The following is a 21,839-nucleotide window of genomic DNA, read 5'->3' on the forward strand; positions in this document are numbered from 1 at the left end:
GTTTAAACAATTGAGTAAGATAAAGAGTGTGTCTATCTTTGTACTTTGCACTGACAATGTGGTGAGCTCAGCTGACTGTAGACCTGAGGATGCACGTACACACAACTCCAAATAAATGCAAGCCTTCACTAAATATAGCCCGCCTACGTATAAAATTAAAAGGCATTTGTAGAATTTAAACATGTTCAGAGGGAAGCCAGAGTCTCCTGTTCTTATTTTAAACCGTCACAAGCTCATACTGTACCAACAAATGGGAGGGCCCTCTGGAATTAGGTGCTGTATTTACAGTAGATGTACATTTCATTTTGGTGGACTTTTTTTCTCATTATACAGTTTGAAAACACTATATGCTAAACGCAGTGTCTTATTTAAAGTCTCCACAATAAAGGCCTTCTGAGATAACGGTTTATAACATTTTAAATTTTTTCTTACACAAATGCATCGATTCAATTCAGAAGGCCTTTATAAATTTAGAAAGTCATATACACTTAGGGTGACCATACTGCTCTTTTGGTCAAACTACTGTACTTTTCCATCATTACCTTCAGCAAGAATGAAAAGAGGAAAACAAAGCCAAAACCTGGATATTTTAGGCAATATACAAAATCTGACCAGGATGTGTCCAAGAAAAAGAGCATGTATAGTCATTCTAGTATTATACACCAAGGATGGCTTGAGGGTGAGTAAATCATGGGGTGATTTTTACTTTTGGGTGAACTATCCCTTTAACGCAGCTTCGAAGCATGAAAAGCATTTATTTACTTTTTCCAAAAGAAATGTATCTGCTTCCACTATAAACAAATCATTGACATTTGCAGTACTGAGAAATGTTCTTCGAGGTGTTGGTCTAGTTATTTATTACAGCAATGATGCACATTTACAAGCTGCTATTTCTGGAGTCTGGCACAACAGACAGGGATCAGCCTCTGTAACGATGGAGTGATGGAACAGAAGAATGATGAAGCTAACATGCTGATAGACAGAAGACAGAAAGGAAGTACCTTATCCAATGCTGCAGTCAGACAGTAAGCTAATTAATTTATTTGCTTAATGCTCATCAACAGGTGAAATCTGAAGAAACATTTTATTTTAAGGTTGTTGGTGTCATGCATGAATGGCTTAAAGGTCATTTTAATTATGGTGCCAACTAAATATTTGGAAAAATAAATTAAAAATACAACTTAATTTTTTTAAGTATTACACTATTAACTATCACAATTTCAATGCTTTGATTTTTTTTTTTTTTTACAAAAAAGTCACCAAAAAAAACAAACAAACAGACAGCAAGGCAGCAACATTTAGATCATTTGTAACCATTAAAAAAAATCTCTGTAAAAACAGCACTAAATCCCCACACAAAACAGTGTGTACAGTAGATATTTCCATCTGATTTCCTTCACATTAAATACAGAAGGCACTTATGAGTTTGCATGTCTTATGTCAGCTTTCATTTGGAAAATTTTGCATGTAATTCAGAGTACAAACCAAATAAGAACCCTACAGTAAAGGATTGAAATTGACTGTTTATGATGAATATTCGGATCTTAATTGTTTTAAGTAATATTGTACAGGATTGAATCAGTCTAAATCATCTTGAGCCAGGTTTACTCACTGGAATGTGTCATGAACTCTGGAAAAACGCTTTCTATTTTATATAAAAAAAGAACATTTTCATTTTCCTTCAAAACCACTACAAAATGGCAAATATAAAACACAAAAACAAAAACAACTAAGCCATTTCATACTCTCCTCAAAATAAATTACATTTTGCATAAAGATAATTAAGCCTCGAATGAAGGTACTGTGACATTATGTATATTCAATGACAATTAAGCACATCTATAATAATTATTTTCCTGTATGGTATTACAAAAAAAAAAATATGAAGACATTTTTTAATATTTAAATCAGCATAAAGACCAATGCTACCATTATTTAAACTGAAATGATTTAACTTTAAATTGAATAATATGTATTTCTGTCTATTTTCTGCTTTATAGTAAAAAAATTATTCTTTTAACAAAAGGTCATTTCTTTTGTATTTTGAGGTTGATATGTGACAGATAGTTTTTGACAGGCTTTGTGAGATTGATTTGAAAACAGAACAGCATTTCTAACCTGAATGAATTCACTTTCTTCGACAAACACGCTCTGTGAATATTGCACATCTTGATTCTTTCAGTCCCTAAGAGGTCACACGCCATAAAACATATATAACAGTGTGCAAAGTCAAACCCTCACCCAAGACCTACCTGAATAAATACACTTTTTCTCAGTATATTAATCTCATTGAACGTCATATTTCTATCTGTCAGAACAGAATACTCAACTAGACTCGACTGAAGGCATATTATAGACCTGAAGTGACGACAACAACAAAGTGATGCTGAAGCCATCACTAACTTGTATCAGTTCCTTTAAAGTTAGTTTTTCTTGATAGCATAGCTAGCTTTGGAGAAACCTTCCAACTTTGGAAATGATCAAGTGAGGTTTGGATGCAACAACCCAAACATCACAGGCGTGTTTCCACTAAATGATCACATCAAATTCACATCCAGAATGTCCTGAAGTTTAAAGTGCCATGGTAACCGTTGCTCAGCAGCAGCGAGGCTGTTGCCACGGTTACGTGTTGCGCAGCACCTGGCGGTTCCACATTCCACGCTTTGAGTGAAAGTAATGGAAGAAGTTCCTCAGGTAGAGTCGCGCCACCTCCAGCCCCCCCTGAAGGATCCTGAGACCACAGAAAACAGAAAGCACTTCACACACCAAATAATGTTCGTTTAGCATTACAGATTATAGATATAAAAATCCTGTCCGACACAAAAAGCTGAATTATTTTCACATTACAGGCAATAGTCAATATTGATATTCTAGACCAGGCACGTTTATTTATACAGCACATTTCATACTATAAATGATGGAAATTCTAAGTGCTTTACAGTAATGCACCTCGGTGGTGACTAAACTAAAAATCAATCACTTTAAATGCTGCCAGTGACTTTGAGATCAAGCTAGAAATAAGGTGTAATTGTGTTAATAAATAAATAATGTTTTAAAGATAAACTTGTATTAAGTGTGATATTAGAGTATTGTCTCGAGACTGACCGGTCCAGTAGTTCCCAGTCCTCTCCTCCCCAGCGGTCAGTGAATTCTTTGGTGTTCATGCCCCCGATGGAGTCTAGGTCGGATTTATAAATGCCCAGAAGACCAAAGCCATTGACCTCCCAATAACCTGCACATTACCAGCACAACTGTTTTCAACATTGAAAACAACAAGAAATGCTTCTTGTAGAGCAGAAAGTCTTTTTTATCTCTCTCTCTCTTCCCAATTACACAGATGCTGTTGCAGCCATTAAAATAGTTCAGATTTGAAACGTGGCAAAGTGGAACATTTTTTGTTTTTTAAAGTGAAAGGTGAAGAGGCAGACAGTGAGTTGATCACATGTTTGATCAATTTATCCTTCTCAAATCAACACAACGTAAATAAGTCTGAAATGCAGGGCTCTAGTTTCTTGAGCACTAAATCAGCAATAGCAATTCTGAAGGATCATGTGACACTGAAGACTGGAGTAATGATGCTGAAAATTCAGATTTCATTCAAGAATATCATATTAACCCCAATCTTTTAAATGAAAGTGAATGTGTTGATACAGTAATCTGATTCTGTGTTGTATATGACAGTGTTATCAGTTTATCTCATGTTTGTAAGACTGTACCATCAGGTTCCAAAGGTGTAGCGCCACAGTTCAGTCTCATGACTATCGGAGCAAAGGCCATGTGCCCCTCCACACAGTGTTTTCTCACAGTGTCGATGAAGCCAGGTGGAAAATGGATGTGCAGGTCACATAGAAACACAATACTGTGATCATCCTGAGAAAGAGACAGATCTTTATAAGCTGCAATTAAGTGACATCACCTTGCATTAGTTCTGCTTTCTTTTTCACTGAAGATCATGGCATGTTTCGAACAAGTATTAGAAATTCAAGTCATGTGTCTGGTGCATGATACTGAGTCTTAAACTTACAGTAATGAGGTCTATTCCTGCCTGCAGTCCTGCTGATCTCTCAAAGTTTCCACTTAACCTGAGGTACTGATACCTGAAACAGAGGACACACAATAGAAAGGTTCAGAAAGAAATATGACGTGACACAGCCAAGTATGGTGACCCATACTCAGAATTTGTGCTCTGCTTTTAACCCATCCAAAGTGCACACACACAGCAGCCGGCCCGAGACTTGAACCCACAACCTTAGGGTTAGGAGTCAAACTCTCTAACCACTAGGCCACAACAAATATGATAGCTACAGTAGCATGAGATGAAATAATGTGCCATATGAGCATGAAATCTAACTCATGAAGGATCACTCTACTAAGCATGCATTTATAAACTGGTGAATGTACCTGGGTAAATAAGAGCTCTGTAGTGCTTGTTCTATGTTCATATCATTGCTTTCATAGTCGGTAATGATGACGTTGAAGTTCTGATCTCCAGTGGTGCGGTATATCTCCTCCATGTCTGAAATAAACTGCTGCACCCAACGGGCCTGGTTCTTCACTGCAGACATACAAACACAGACAGAGCTTTATTAAGATATTTCATGCAGCATACAAAGAAACATGCCCAAGCTGCTTCCTTCACCAGGGATAGTAAAATCCTCTATATGACAGTTACCTGGGATGATGAAGTGGACAATAGCAGTTGGGTTCCAGTAGAAGCTATATGGATTGCAAAGCTTAAGTTCTTCACCCTGAGCCTTTTGTTTTTTGTGAGAACCCCAGACTTCAGTTCTTTTTACATAGATGTACTGAACCAGGCTCAGGTGGCGTCCTGAAGCCTCCAGCAATTCCAGTTCCAGTAGATATCTACTGCCACGACTGTAATCAGGCTTCTTCTCAATGTTCACAATACGCTCTAGAGAAAACTGCCTACACACACACACACACACCAATTAGTGTCAGAGATTAATTAAAATGTTCAGAATGACATTTTAGCATACTATAAATACCATTTTTACTGTGCACTGATTTTCTGTATTTATGCAAAACTACAGGATTTTTGATCAGCATGCCAAATGATCAGACACAGGCTGCATACAATTTAAAATGTGTATTTAGAAAATAATAAAATAAAATAAAAATAAAACATTGCATACATTACCGTTCAAAATTTTGGGTTGCTAAGATTTTTTTTAATGTTTTTGAAAGACGTCTCTTATGCTCACCACGGCTGAATTTATTTGATACAGTAATATTATGAAATAATTACAATTTTAAATACCCATTTTCTATTGTAATATATTTTAAAATGTAGTTTATTCTTGTGATGAAAAGCTGAATTTTCAGCGTCATTACTCCAGTCTTCAGTGTCACATGATCTTCAGAAATCATTCTAACATGCTGATTTGCTGCTCAATAAACATTTCTTATTATTATCAATACTGAAAACAATTATGCTGCTTAATATTTTTGTGGACAATCAGAAATCTTTTAGGAATATAAAGTTTAAAAGAACAGCATTTATTGGAAATGGAAGTCTTTTTCTAGTCACTTTGATCAGTTTAATGTATCCTTGCTGAATAAAAGTATCAATTTCTTTCTTTTCTTTCCTTTTTGAACAAACCCATATTAAAAAAGTTACTCTTTGATGCAGGTTTCACATAATATTTTAAATAAAATCACAGGCAGTTTTCTGTATAAACTGTTTAGAATGCAGTATGCTAGTATTGCATTCCAAACAAAGTTCATAGAGTCTCGTTTTGCATACTGCAGAACTAAGTGAATTTTAGATTCACTATAATTGTAACAGTCGGCCTACCTTGGATATTTCTGGTTTAGTTTCTTCATGAAAGCTTCCACTACAGACAATGCTTCTGATTCCTCAAGCAGCAGGTTTCCAGACACATTACACTTCAGATCGATCCAGTCGGAGCGCAAGGCGTGCAGATCTAGGGGTTTAGCCTGGAACGTCTGACACCACTTGACTTCCACGTCATACACAGCCCTGTTTGTGAGCTCATAGTCTTCGTCCTCTGAGAAACCCTGATTCACCCAAGCGTCATCTTCCTCTCCTCCTTCTCCCACCTCTTCTATATGTATTGCATTATCCTGAATCTCCATCCCCTTTCTGACATCATTCACATGACCCCAGCGGCTGTTATATTCTTTGTTAGATGGAGTTGTGATGACCGATGCCTTACGTTCATTGGTCTCGTTATTTGATGAGTTTCGGTGCTGATGTTGGGTAATTTGGAGATGATGAGCCACATTTTCATGCTTGATGACAATATTGTTGTCATCTTTTACAGCCCTTTCAGGGTTGTCCTTCAAAACATGCACGGCTTCATCTGCTTCATGTTTTGGGTGTTTGAGCCTCTTTATCTGTACTGCTTTGACTTCATCCCCATCCAAGGAAGGCCGTTTGTCTTTAACCTCATCTAATCTGTTCTTGGGTGCCTTGTCCTCATGTTCTCCAAGATTCACTTTCCGATTACCCATCCGATTCACAAGATCATGACGTTCCTTCTGGACCTCATTAAAAATTCCAGAGTTGGTCACTGACCTTTGCTTCATCTCATTGGCTTCTCGTATGTTCTCTGTGGGATTATTTCTGTCTCTGACTGCCACAAGACCTGGATTTCTATCACTACTATTGCTGTATTTGGCTTTACGCAGGTGGAGCTCAATTCTATCATCAAGATTGAGTGACTGGTTCACTTGTTGTTTCACCTTTGACCTCAAGCGTTCTTCTCTCTGAGCTGGTCCTGGATTCTGCTGGTCAGGGATCTTCTCCATGACGATATTCTGAAACCGATGTGAGTCTTTTTCTTTTCCCTGGTCATAGTTCTTCACCTCTGAAAGTGGGTTTTGGAGGTAGTGTTGGTCCTGTTGGTTTTGTTCAGGACGTCTCCTTTTCTTCTTCTTTCTTGGTTGCTGCTTTGGTCCCTCTGGGTGGTTCTGTGGTTCTTCAGGTGGTTTTTGGATTTCCTTAGGTTGGTTGTTTTGGTCCATCTGTTGAAATCGGTTGTTTAGGTCCCCATCTTCCCTCTTTTTTCTGATTCTGCCATGTTTCTGGACAGAAAACAGATTGCGGCGTCTCTTCATTGTATAATCATCAAAATCGTCTCCATAATCCTGGAGAACCTTGTTCCTCTCCATGGCTTTCATGTGCTTCCTCTCCTCAAACTTTCCAGCTTTCCTAAAGCCCTCATCTTCATTTCTGCCCAGATCCATGGCTCTTCCTAGCATGCCGTCTCCTACAGGAAGACAAAGACAAGAAATGGGGAATGAATAAGCACTTCCCTTCAGAGAGCTTCAAGTTCTGAACCATCAAGCTGATGCATGTTTTAATGCAAGATTTAAAGACATCAAAATTGACCATATTTAAATAAATTTCTGATCTTATAGCACACAATTCATGATTATACATTATTAATAAGATAATAATGTTTGCTTTCAAAAATTCATAAAATTAAGCTCTGCTGATTATTTAAGGAAATTAAATGCAATGTGATTGTTGTCTTTAAATTTAAAGACATCACAAAAGCATTCATTATTTGATGTACCTTTATATTTGACCTCATTTTCAGGCAAATCCAGTTGAATGTAGTTTGAGAAGCCGTATCTAAAAAAGAAATTATTTGATATCATAATGCACAAGGTGCACCAAAGGCCTTGTTCAGACTGTCGGTCCAAATCCGATTTTTGTGCATATCCAATTGGAATCTGATTTAAATGTTTGACTGTCCACACTGTGTATCATGTCTGTTCAGACCGGATTTGAGTGTCCGTGGTGCTTTTCTGTTTTACTAACTATCTGCATTGATTTCTATGGCAATGACGTTGAGTTGGTATGCATACGCCAAAAACAACAATAACAGCAATACAATTTGCAATGCAGATGTTGTCTTACATCGTGACAACATGTTGCCGTCGCGCTGGATTACATTGCGTTTTATGAGGCAGCGACAGAAACATAGGAAGCTGGAATGCACGGCTTTATTCCGTGATACTGTCTCAAAACACAAAGAGGTGCGTAGACTTTCTGCCTGACTTGCACTTCGGGACAACACAGCCTTGTTTCTGCAAAGACATTAAGCATTTTTCCTACAAACAACATCTGACGTGTTTACAATTTACATGGTGTGAGAAAGAGACAAAGCTATGCTAAATCCGATCTGAGCTGTCAGACTGAAACGGATTCCAGAAATGCAGTTTGAATAGGATTTTAAACCACATATAAATGTGACTTGAAACTAATTTCAAAAAATCTGATTTTAGGTGATTTTTTTTGTCGTTCAGACTTGCTTAATATGATCAGATTCCATTCAGACATGCACAATAAAATTTCTGGATTTGGATTGACAGTCGGAACAAGGCTAAATTCAAAAATTTCTAAATTTCAAAAATTTGGGGTCAGAAAGATATTTTTATAAAGAAATGAATACAGCAAGGATGCATTAAATTGATCAAATGTGACTAATGTAACATTTCTATTTCATATGATGTTCGAATAAAGCAGCATATTATAAACATTCCTGAAGGATCATGTGACTAAAGACTGGAGAAATGGCTGCTGGACATTCAGCTTTGCATCACAAGAATAAATGAGATTTCAAAATACATTCAAATAGAAAACAGCTATTTTAATTGTATTAATATTCCACAATATTACTGTATTTTTTTTTTACCAAATAAATGCAGACTTGGTGAGCATAAGAGACTTTTGAAAAAAAGTACCAACCCCAGCCATATGAATAGTAGTGTACTGTATTAGTGCGTCTACCTTTCCAGGTAATATGGATCCCCACGGTAGAAACATTTGTTATCGTTCTCCATGTGTGTGAGCCGTGTGTAGTCATTAGGATACACGTACATCAGGTGCACCTGCATCAGATTAGATTGATCGAGATCATGCATGCATAAGAACAACATTCCCTGCTTTATAAAGGAATACAATAAAAAAGAAATTCTCTTAGTTTTCTAACTATGTATGTGTGTGTAAGCACTTACAAACTGCAGGCCCTGGTAGCGCATTAAAGGATATCCCTTTATGCTGTAGCTGGGGTTATAGATACAGTCAGGTAAAACTCCCTGCAAACGCACCCTGTCCAATAATGGAACTACATGTACAAATACATACAAACAAGAAAAGCATTAATAACACTTCATTACTATTTTTATAACAATGACAATAATAACAACAACATGCACAGTTAATTGTATTAATTCTACAAACTGAAGCATCTAATGCAGTGGTTCTTTATTTTTAAATGACTAGCATTACTAATACTAATATTAGTATTATTGTTTTTATTGAAGAACACATGAATACAGTTCTTAAAACTCATGAAATTACAAAATGGAAAGTGGTTAATTTAATTAAAGTAGTGTAATAAATTGTAAGATTCCCAGTTTCTGTTAATAAAGCTGTGTCATAATTGCAGCAGAAATAAGAAAAATATTATACAGAACATGGGGTGGGGGTGACCATAGAATATTGTGTTGGACAACAAGGCCCTGGAGTCAAAAAGGCTAAGAATCACTACGCAAATGTTTCTATGCCACAAGGTGGCACTATATTCATGTTCTGTTTGCATATATTCCAATTTTTTTTAAGTGCTTGTACACATGCAACTTTAAGATTTGTTGTAGATTTTGTCTGAAAATCAATACATCACAAAACTAGCAAGAAACTATAGACAAGAACCAGAAATAATATAAAGTGAGGAAAATAATAACAAGAAGTGCAGATGACAATGATTTAGTATTTATTATGATAGAACTCTCATCATATGCCATGTCCACTTAATTAAAAAATTCTATATTCCCTCGCTCTCATTTTTCAAATCTGTATACATATATACTGTGTACAGTTATATTACGTACACACTGTCCATTTTGACAGACATGGTCACCATGAACCATCAATGTATTAAAAGAGTTGTGTAAATATTCTTTAAATTCTTTACTTTTACTTCAACTGAAAAACATCTGCATGTGGGTTTGGAACGCCCCTTTAATGAGTTAAGTTCAGTGTTTAATAGCAGAGAATGTCTGCATTGTTGGCATATTATGTTTCTTTTGACTAAGAAAAGGGTGTTGAATAAATGGGAGTTTGTGTCTGAATTTCTCACCCTGATGAAACGTGTCACGTGGATCTGCTCTCAGCATGTCTACTCCAAGGGGCGGAGTCTGAGATGACCTCTGGAGCCGAGTCACATGACTAGCAATGGTCTGAGGAATGTGATTGACATCTGCTGCCTTCAGAGAGGACTCATCTGTGCGCACACACACACACACACACACACACACACACAATTAGGCCTGGTACAGCAGAGCTGGTTTTACTGTGTTGACATACAAAGATTCGGTCATCGGTTTGGAAAGCACACTACCATACTAATTAGTATGTAGACTGTTCAAACTGCTAAAAGTTGCAAGAAATTTAGACTTGATTAAAAATGCAACATTTCTGAAATGATTACATGTTAAATATTATATGAAAAATAAACTTTACAAACATTCACATTTTTCAGTTTTCATTTTAAATTTAGTATTCGTTTAATTTTATACTGTAGTTTTGTCATTTATATTATTATTTTTTAAATACACTTAATTTAGCTTTAATTGATATATATTTCTGTTCATTGCCAAGGCAATATTTCAATTTTTTTAGTTTTTCATCTAATATTTTAATTTTTATTTAATTTCAGCTGTTTTTAAATTAACAAAAATAATACTTACTAAAATAATAATAATACAAAAGCTAATTTTAGTTTTAGTTAACTAACTAATGCAAACACATATCATATCATAGCAGTCTGAAGTCTCAAATTCTCACCAGATTCTCACTAGAAATACATAAGCATACATTAACACAGAAATTAAGGCGAAGGCCTGTATTGACACTTCAGCTGAAGGAATAAGATGACAACACACACACTTTGTACAGTGCTGACTACCCCTAAGCTATCATAAGCTCTATTTCAGGGCGTGTGTGCGGACAGGAGCAGCTATTCCAGGCGTCCTAACACTACCCTGACATTTCTGCAACCACATCCCAAAATAACACACACACTCACTGGTGTAGAGGGAGATGAACTTGGAATCAATGATTGAAAATCCATTCCCGATCTGTTTGAGTCGCCACTGTAAGTAAAGACAGTCAGTGTCATAACAGTGTATAACAATCACACACAAACACTCTCAGTAAACACACTCACCGCAACCTCCACATGGTCCGTTCCTTTATCGTTTTGTTTGTGGATAAGCTCAAAGAAATATTTATTGTTCTTTTGCAGACTGTAAAACACACACACAAAAAGTGAAATTTTACCACTCTGGCATGAACACCATCAGATCTTTGAAACTTTTAAATAAAGCATCTAATGCAATTCAAAAGTTTTACATTAAAAGATAACATTAAATTGACTAATTACTTTATTAATAAACTGATCAATTAAAATATTTTTTCTTTATTTATTGGACTTTAAAAGTTGCTTTCTCAATATGCTTTACCACAAAGACAAGACACTTCAGAATAAAACAAACTAATTTAAACAAATACAATTAGGAAATAGGAAATACGGAAATACGTGAACTATTCTAAAGAAAAATCAAGTATTTTATATTTTTTTATTTTATATATGATATACTATAATATATTATACTAAAAAAATGAAAAATTAAAATAAAAAAAACTGCCATGTAATGTTTTTCCAGCTAAATGGATAGTTTTATTTAGATTTTTTTAAGAATTTGTGGTAGCCACTGACTCCATGGTATTTTTTTCCATACTATGAAAGTCAATGGCTACCGTCAACTGTTACAATAATTCTTCAAAATATCTTAATTGTGTTCAACAGAAGAAAGAAACTAATACAGGTCTGGAACAACTTATGGGTGAGTAAATGATGACAGAACTTTCATTTTTGTTTGAACTATCCCTTTAAATTAAGTCATTTATTTAAGTTTTGTTTAAGCAATAAAAAAGACAAATGCATTTAACAATTACTAAAACTGATGTTCATCTACGCTTCCATTCTAAACACATCCAGTATATGATATACTTAAATAATATATCATATTGTAATAATTTTAATAAAAATGTATTTTAAAACAATTTTTAAAAGATTGAGAGTCCCAACTTAAGTGGTTTTGTAACTTTCTCAGACTAATAATATCAGAGCCTAACATCTTGATGAATTTGATCCATACTGCCTACAGCAATGTTTCTGATTCTGAAATCACGTTTTGTTTACTGATGAATGTGCATGTACATTAGCTGGATCAGCCTTGTTTTGTGTGATTTTAACTGAAGATACATAATTGATTCTTGTTATTTAATTTAAAGTATGTTACTGACATGTAATCTTGACCAACAGTTGTTAGACACACAAACACACATTATTACAAATCATAATATAACAGACAAATACTTCTAATGATTTCCCACTGTGTGCCATGACCAGAATCAGGACACAAGCAGCAGCTTGTGAGTCTACACTTACTGAATGTAAAAATAGTTTTATCTAGTTGTGTGGTCATAACATGGAAAGATGTGTGATCACCTCCTTGAAGCATTATGAAACACAAACAGAGCATTCACTTACGGAATAAGATCTGATATCTGACTGGCGTATTTCCCATATTCCCCTGGGGCGGTCCATTCTCTGCCTGTCTAAAAATGGAGGAATCACAAAATTAAGTGTATGCATTTAACGCATCTGCATGAAAGTAACTGTAAAGTTGACACTCCGTCTCACAAACCTTTCCAACGTAAGCGCGGAGCTTCAGATTGTCTGGATTCTCATCATCACTGAGCCAAAACTCACTGTTATCATCAGACGCCACTGCAAAAAGAAAGTCACCTGCCAAACAACGAGGAGAGGTTAACAGCGGGACAATGGCACACAGTCTGAACGTGAGTGTGTGTGTGTGTGTGTGTGTGTGTGTGTGTGTGTGTGTCTGTGTCTGTGTCTGTGAGAGAGAGAGAGAGAGAGAGAGAGAGAAAGACAGACCATCAGTATAAGGATGTATGTATCCAAATATCCTGAGTCCATAATTGGTCCAGCTGGGTGACACAGCAAGCTTCTTCACAGTTGTACGATTCTACAGAGATAAAAACATATCTAATACAATCCAAACGAATGTAATACTGCAAGAAATGTATGTTAACTAACTATTTTTGCTCATTGAAATAAGGCTGCAATAAAAATGTCAATAAACAAACAAAATAAGCTTAATTTGAAGTAATGTTAAGGTAGCACTGTTTGTTACCATGCTTGATCTTCTTATAGTAGGAATATTTAGATAAATGCTGTTGTTTGCTAGTACTTTTCTGATTCACATATACAACCTAGGTCTATTCTAACAGTATTTAGAGTAACTTTATCCGTTTAAATTTATTCAAATAAAAAGCATGTATATATGTGGGAAAAAAAAAGGTTATTTTGTCAACTTTTTTCAGAACTGTCCTCAAATCTAAGACATGGACTAAAAGACATTAAACCCATTTCATGTTTTTTTTATTTTTTTCCAAAATGTCCCAATTGCAAACATACAGTAAAAACAGTCATATTGTGAAATATTATTACAAATTAAAATAACTGTTTTCTATTTTTATATATTTCAAAATGTAATTTATTCCTGTGATTGCAAAGCTAATTTTTCTTAGCAGTCATTACTCGTCATATGATCCTCCAGAAATCATTCTAGTATGCCGATTTGAAAACATTTCTCATACCAGTGCTAAAAACAGCTGTGCTGCCTAATAATTCTATAAAAAAAACTAGATACATACACTGTAAATGTCTTTACTGTCACTTTTGATCAATTTAATGCATACTTGCTGAAGAAAAGTATTAATTTGTTTAAAAAAATATATTACTGACCCCAAACTTGTGAATGTTAGTGTATATATGGCAGATATGTCATCTGTACAGATATAACACCTACGTGAGGATATAGTGGATAATGTAGATTCTTCCGTAGTTGAGCTATAGATGTGCCACACCAGTCCTCAAAGACGTGAAGATTCGCCATTCCTTTATACTGCAGCAAACATACAACACACAAATATATACAAATCAACTCATTTTTATATTCCAATAGTTTATACAAATAAAAGATATTTCATTCATCTGACTGTAAAAACAAGGAAAACACAAGTCTACATTATGCACTTGTGGGGTACTGTTTCAAAAGTGTAGTAATGTCATCAATAGTGCTGAAGTAATTTTGAAGCACTTTTAATTACCAACAAACGAAATGAACAAATGTAGAGCTCATGTGTCACATTTAAAATAGTATAGGGACACCAGAGACACACAGAGTCTTGCTAAATTTAACAAGACACCAAAACTCTTGCTGAAGACACACAGAAAGAGCCGTGGGCGACATACTCATGTGGCTTAATACTATCATCTTTACAGTATATGCACATTAACAGATCATGCATACAGAACTCTGAGTGACAGAAATATCACAAACTACCAAAAGTACCAAAAACACCATGGTATTGGTTTTTTGGGCACATACCAAGCAAATTCTATGTTTTTAAAAGATGTGCCATAGCAATACCATGTTTTTGGTTATGCATAATCTTAAAACCATATTTTTGGACACTGATAATACTATCCATGTGTGTTTCTATCATTGTGACCATATCATTACCTCCACCCTCCATGTCTGTTTAGTGTTTTTTGGTGTCCAGATGTCTTTATCATGATTATCATCAGAGTTGTGAGCCTGTGACACACACATAAAAAAAAAAACACAGAATTTTTGTTCATGCTTCTGCATTCCAGCAGCATTTTGGATTTCGTGTGTGTTTCAAAATCTACTCTGCAACTACTTAGACAACATTTTTGAGCATTATATTTTTATTTCTACAGTATGTACATTTTCTGTGCCAAAATTTGCAGTATACAAACCGAGGAAGTTGCATGGAGTACCATACTCCAGTACAGTTCACTCAAAAATGAGAATTTTCTGAAAGCTTACTCACCTTCTGATTATACAAGATGTAGATGTTTTTTTTTGTTTGTTTTAGCAGAAAATTGAGATTTTGGTGTTGAATGACTTGCTTACCAATGGATCCTATGCAGTGAATGGGTGCCGTCAGAATGAAAATCCAGACAGCTGATAAAAACATCACAATAATCCACAAGTAATGTAAAAATTAAACTGCTTTCTTCTTACATTAAAATCCACTGACATATTTGTTTAGAACCGTTTTGGACAGTTTTCACTTAAGCAGTAAACAGTCACTTCACGTGATGTTAACTGATGGACTGGAGTGGTGTGGATTACTTGTGATGTTTTTATCAACTGTTTGGACTCTCATTCTGACGGCACCCATTCACTGCAGAGGATCCATTGGTGAGCAAGTGATGGAATGCAAAATTTCTCCAAATCTGTTCCGATGAAGAAACAAACTCATAAACATCTTGGACCATAAACATCTTGGACCAAAATTGACATTTTTGGTTGAATTTCTTTAACTTGACCATTAATTTTGAAATGAAGAAGAAGAAATGTCAGCCATGACAATTCTTTTTCTTGACACAATATATTTACCTATTTAAGAGTCATGTTTTTATACAAAACTTAATTTAAAAAATGAAAATCATAACATCAAAATCAAAACATAATTCCAAGACTATAACTGGTCTCCGTTAATGAAACATGAAACAAGAAACAAAAGGAGGCAAAGTGTGAGTTTTTACCGCATGTCGAGCAGCAGCAGCTTTTGCCCAAGCAGCGCTTTCACTGAGGACAGTTATACCTGAAAGACAAAAAAAGTAAATATTTAGTCAAGTAGCCAATAAATTAATTACATCTGACCAACCACGTGTGTGTGTGTGTGTGTGTTTGTGTGTGTGTGTGATCCAGGACACTGACATTAGGTTGTCATTGATGGTTTAGGATTTCTTCAGATGGACTGAAACTGATTCCATGTTAACATAAATCTTTAACAGGAGGGAAAGCATTAACTTACACACTGTCAGTCACACCAAACACACTTTCAATCTTATCCCTAATTAGATTAAATTAAAACTATGTATTTTATGTAGTTTTTTTTAGTTTAAATCGGGTGTCCAGCATCCATGTTGATCCATTTATAAAATGAACTACATACAGAGTTTCCCAAAATGCAAAACAGGTCATTAAGATTTTTTTTTTCTGTGTCACAACATGCTTCCTTGATCATTATTTAACTCTATACAAAACAGAACATAATGATTTCCTGCTGCTGATTTTTCATAGAAGCAACGCATCTGTGTATGTACAGTACATGCTTAGGACATACAACACACTTACACTGTTTTTAATAAAGTCAGTTATGATTGCTGGCTAACCCTAACCCCAGCTTTAAAAGGAAACTTTTTGCATTTTAAGAAACAAAAAGCATTCTTATTTATTTATAAATATGGTTTATCAATGCAGAAGTTTTGTCAGATTTACCAAGCTTCTAAGGACTATTTTGTTCCTTAAATATGTCTAAACGCATGTACCCAGTGTATCATACAAACACAAATAAATTTTAGCAACCAAAAATTCTAATAGTTTTGAGGAGCTAAAATCATTAACCTAAACAGTGATGTTTAATTAGCGCTTTGATACTTTTAACAGGAAAAAGTGTCAGCTTTCAAAATTCTGTCAATTTTATCACATACTAACAATAAGTGTGGTTTTGATGCTCTATAATGTGGCGTGACAGATCGCTGCAGCCGTCTCAGGTCAAGCAGCATGTGAACTGATTATATCTTCCTTTCTCATACTAGTTAAAGCATGAAATAAACATGAATGAACATATAAGACGGTTTGTTGAAAGAAACAGTACAACTTAGGTTTTCTGTGAAATGAAAACTCCATGAATTCATGAAATTTGGGTGCATCACTAATATAAAAGCTAATTATAATTACTACAACAATATAATAATAATAATAATAATAATAATAATAATAATAATAATAATAATAATAATTTTTGTTATTATTGCATTTTAAGGATAAAAATGTTTTATATATGAATCATTATACAGTGAGGACATCCCAAGGGGATGTTTTGTTAGAACACACACAGCGCAGGTTGCTGATACAATAAAAACAGACTCATGTTTCATCATTTGTACACCCATGTGTCCTGTATGCACTTTCCCTTCAGTCACAACAAGAGCAAAAACCAGCAATTCAAGCTTCACCAAGGTTTCCAGTTGTTAAAAATGTGAATTTTTATCTTTTGGTAAACAAAATTTTGACAAACATCCTGCTCATCTACTGAAAAAAAAAACTAAAAAAACATTGACTACTAGTTTTGCATTTTGCAGTGATCTTAGATACTGTTTGTTACGTCCAACAAGTCATGGTGCTCTCACGCCACACATCATGTTCTCACACAGTGAAAAATACGTCATGGAGCAAAGAGGACACGGACGACGCTTTGACAGACAAGACAGAACTGGTTACATTTGGTACTGTATGAAACAAAGTCTCAGCTTTCAAATTTTGTTCTTTTTTTTAAGAAATTTTAACAATAAATACCATTTTGTGGCTCTTTAATTTGTTGTGACAGATCACTGTAGCACCTATGTTCAAGCGGCACCGACATCAGAAGGTTTCTTGTTTCAAATGTAGAAAGACGTCAATACACTCCATTTTTAAGTTCTGTCTGGTTTGTTTATCGGATAAAACAGCAGATTTGGCATTATGATTGGTCAGACTGCCTGTCAATCAAACTGCTACAGAAGGGTCAATTGCATGGTACAAAAGCCTGTTTCTGCCATGGAATAAAAACATCTCAAAGATTTTTTTTTCACAACTCTGAGCTTACATCTCACAGAACTTTTCTTTTCACAATTTTATTGTGGAGACATCCTGCTCAACAGGGACAAAGTGTATCAGACTTGGTCAAACAGAAGATGCATGCACACAATACATACAGAAAAAAAACTTTCTAGTATATTCTCACATTAAGGCTGATTTATACTTCTGCGTCGGACCTACGCCGTAGCCTTTACACTTTAGGCAATGCGTCAGTTTTCATTTATACTTCTGCGTCAATGTGTACAGAGGAGTTCAAGTGTGCTTAACCTTACACATTGGTGCTACAGCAACAATGAGCACAGGAAATGACGCCTCACCTTACAGAAGAAAGGGTCACCTGACCCCCAGTGCCACTAAAGTCACACTATGGGGCGGGCCGGGGCAGGCAGACTTTTATGGTCAGTGTGTATTTGCACACTGGGCAGTGTGTGAACTTTCCTTAGTGTGTGAGTGAGAAAAAATGCATTTAAAGATTCTGAGGATTTCTGCATTTCATGTGCATTTTCAAAGTGTTTTTTTTAGCAAGCAACCCACATTTCCTTCTTTGCCTTTCTCCATTTTCCAAACCCTTTCTTTTACTGTGCCCCTTAGAGGTCACCAGTAGCACATGTCGAGTTTGTTTAAAAGAAAGTAGAAGCACCCTTACCCAGCATCATGGGAGAAAGAGAGAGAGTGTGCAAAGACCACACTTGTGGTCTTTGCACTAGACCACTTGTCTGCTTACATGACGTATTTCCTGTTTTTGCCCCAAGTGTTCAAGTGGGGGGTGAAGACTACAAGTGCATGTAGAACTTTTCATTACCCGAATAAACACACTTATAGTGTTACATAAAATGCAAATGTTTACAGAATTTTATTTTGATTTACACACACACACACACACACACACACACACACACACACATATATATATATATATATATATATATATATATATATATATATTTAATGCACTTACATGATAATGATCATATTTTGCGCATGTTTTGTGCAGCTTGTCACTGAACAACGGCTCTGTGTAGTAAATGCTGCTCCATGTGAAGGGACGCACGTGATGGAGATTTACCGCTGATTACAGAACCGGCTTTACTGACAAGATGCACATTAAATATCGCATGCGATTTATCGTGCAGCCCTAAACGTCAGCATGAAAAATATATGCAGACTCACAGAGGAATGGCATGCATGTGAATTCATGGCCAGCGGACTCACAAGAGTGTGTCAATGATGCCATGTGAAGATCAAACATTCTTTTAAAAATACAGAAGGAACCAACTTCATCACATTCACTCTTTCTCCTCAAAGCACAACCGGACAGCTGTTGTTTTTAAATCTGATTGCGCTTGCAGGGCAGTGTACGTTTACTATTCAAGTGTAATTTTAGCAGCTTGATGTCCAGGTGGTGTGACATTGGTGCTGCTTCTTTGACCTGATACTGACCTCAAACAAGATGACAAAAACCTTCTGCAGGTCAGAGCTCTCAAGTTTCCTCAATCACATAAGCTTCTCTTTGTGCAACTTTTGCTAATCAGGGTCAATGAGAAAACATGATTGAAAATTGCGGTAAGTTTCAAGGTCCCTGAGTCGGCAGAAAAAAAGAAAAGCAGAGGAGACACCGCGAGTTACTCTGGGATCCTGACTTTGAGCTGGAATAAAGAAACTAACTAGACCGGCAGGGCAGAAACAACCAGCCTGATGTTCTTGTGTCTGCATGCACAATGACCATATCCTTGTTCCCATCAATACAGTGTATTGTGTCACTGCACTTAAGTCATTGTTCTGTAGTGTTTGCATGTTGTATTTTATTGCATTGTGTGTAATAATAATGGAAGCAATTCACCATGAAAAACACTCCTTAAAGGAATAGTTCACTCAAAACCCTCAGTCCATCTAAGATTTGTTTGTTTCTTCATCAGAACAGATTTGGAGAAATCAGCATTGCATCACTTGCTCACCAGTGGATCCTCTGCAGTGAATGGGTGCCGTCAGAATGAGAGTCAAAACAACTGATAAAAACATCACAATAATCCACACCACTCCAGTCCATCAGTTAATGTATTGCGAAGGGAAAATGCATATTTGTAATAAAAAGTGCTTACTTCCAGCTAAAGTAATAGTCCTAATAAAGCAATAGTAATAATTATCTCTATTCAAGAAAAAAAAAAAGGATTCTCATCTGAATCAGGAAAGAAATATGCACAGTTTACAAGCAAAAACAGTTCTATATACAAATATATCGATGGATTTTGGTTATGTAGGTGAATTTTGATTTGAGAGGACAACAGGGGTTGGTTTTTTTCATGTATTGTTGTTTGTGGTTTTGGTTTTTGGGGGGTTTGTTTCTTACAAACACTTCTGCTCTTCACAAGATGTTAACTGATGGACTGCAGAGGATCCATTGGCGCATAAATCTCTGGATGTAATTAGTTGAATGGACTGCAAGTAAACATTAAAAATGTGGAATGTAGTGAGTAAAAAATGGAACGCAATTACTAATTAGAACTAATTAGAAAACAATGGAAATATCTAGAAAATAGACTGTATTTGGTAGTAGAATGGAATATTATGTGGAATATAATTAAAAACCGGAATCCTATTAGAAAATGGTTTAATTAACTTTAAATATAACAATTATTTTTAAACAGATAATGGAATGAATGAAACTGTTAGAATGAAATAGAAAAAGACAATGGAATGGAATGGAATTAATAATGTAATACTGATAATATTTGGTTAAATTCATTAAGTAAGGGATAATCAGCGGTTTGCAGTGCATTAAAGGATTTCAACCATGAAGTTGCCTCCATGAAGTGCATTTAAAATCCTTTTTAATGCACGGCAAACCATTGATTTTCTTGTTTTTTAGTCTGTTTTTCTCGATTAATCAGAATCGAGTATTCAGACAGACCATGGAATAATATTAATTAATGCATGGTATCACTAACTAATAATGAACAATACTTTTACAGCATTTAATATCATTTAATTAATAAAGGCTCTGCTAAATTTTACACATAAATACACTGTTCTAATTGTATAAATTAACATCAGTTAATTTATGATCAACACACATGAATTAACAATGAACAGTAGTAGCCTATGTTGAAAAATTAACATTAACAACCTCAAAATTTGTGAGATGTAGAAAATCTAATAATTAAATCATGAAAATGCTCAATTAAAAATAAGTGTACATAAAAAATAAGTAATAATAAAAAAGACATATTTTGTTTACCTGCGTGTCATGTGACCATTAACCGAGATCAGAAATCAGTAAACTCGTAAAATGTTTTAGGTCAAGATTTTAGTTTGAAAAGTTTGGAAATCCTGACCTAGTCCAATAAATGCTGTAAAAAAGTTGTTATTAAATAAGTTTAATAAATTGACCCTTATTGTTAAGCATGACCATAACTTGGCCTTAATATGTAACCATTAGCATAACGAAAGTATCAGTTATCAGCAATTAGTGACAGTGCATCAGCTGTCACTCACCAGTGCTGCTCAACTCGCTCGTGGCCATGAACTCCAGATAAGCCGCCAGTAACGCGACCGTCAGCACCGCCCCGAACACGATATATCTGCCGTTGCGCTTGAATTTCCTCACGGGGAAAAAGTTGAGCATCATCTTCAAGCGCTTCAGGCTCCGTGTGGTTCACACAAGTTGAAAACCGCTGTAAAGATCATCGACACACGCGTTCCCGGTTTCAAACCAGGTGGAAAACGCCGCCGTCGCTTCTCTGATTCACATTTCCTTCTCTGTGATCCAGCGTCTGCAAGAGTGCCTCACACATCAGTGCGCGCACAGGTTGAGGAGGCCACGCCCTCTGCGTGACGTCGCTGCTCCTGAACAGGTACAACAGAGGTAAACACGAGTCTGCTAGATATGGAGCAATATATCCAAGCTATTTCATCTTCACTCACCTACAAAGCTCTTGAGACGGTAAATCTGTGCTGCCTTTTTCATTTGTTTAGTTAAAGAATGTGATGTAAGCCTATTTTGTCGAGATGTA

General features: G+C 35.5%; 1 protein-coding gene across 1 annotated transcript; it reads right to left on the bottom strand.

The window, feature by feature from the left end:
• Positions 1 to 687: 687 nt before the first annotated feature.
• Positions 688 to 21,697, bottom strand: LOC109083510 (beta-1,4-N-acetylgalactosaminyltransferase 3-like). The gene is made up of 20 exons (XM_042775643.1): positions 21,322 to 21,697; positions 15,729 to 15,787; positions 14,674 to 14,748; positions 13,957 to 14,052; positions 13,020 to 13,110; positions 12,769 to 12,869; positions 12,612 to 12,679; positions 11,223 to 11,301; positions 11,082 to 11,148; positions 10,134 to 10,277; positions 9,010 to 9,119; positions 8,783 to 8,883; positions 7,563 to 7,621; positions 5,816 to 7,253; positions 4,673 to 4,926; positions 4,402 to 4,555; positions 4,025 to 4,097; positions 3,717 to 3,870; positions 3,106 to 3,232; positions 688 to 2,731 (listed from the first exon to the last, which is right to left on the bottom strand). The coding sequence occupies exons 1-20, from the start codon at positions 21,452 to 21,454 to the stop codon at positions 2,623 to 2,625; spliced, it is 3,492 nt and encodes a 1,163-aa protein (XP_042631577.1). The 5' UTR covers positions 21,455 to 21,697; the 3' UTR covers positions 688 to 2,622.
• Between the last annotated feature and the right edge of the window lie 142 nt (positions 21,698 to 21,839).

This window comes from Cyprinus carpio, chromosome A18 (assembly GCF_018340385.1).
Source record: "Cyprinus carpio isolate SPL01 chromosome A18, ASM1834038v1, whole genome shotgun sequence".
Lineage (NCBI taxonomy): Eukaryota > Metazoa > Chordata > Actinopteri > Cypriniformes > Cyprinidae > Cyprinus > Cyprinus carpio.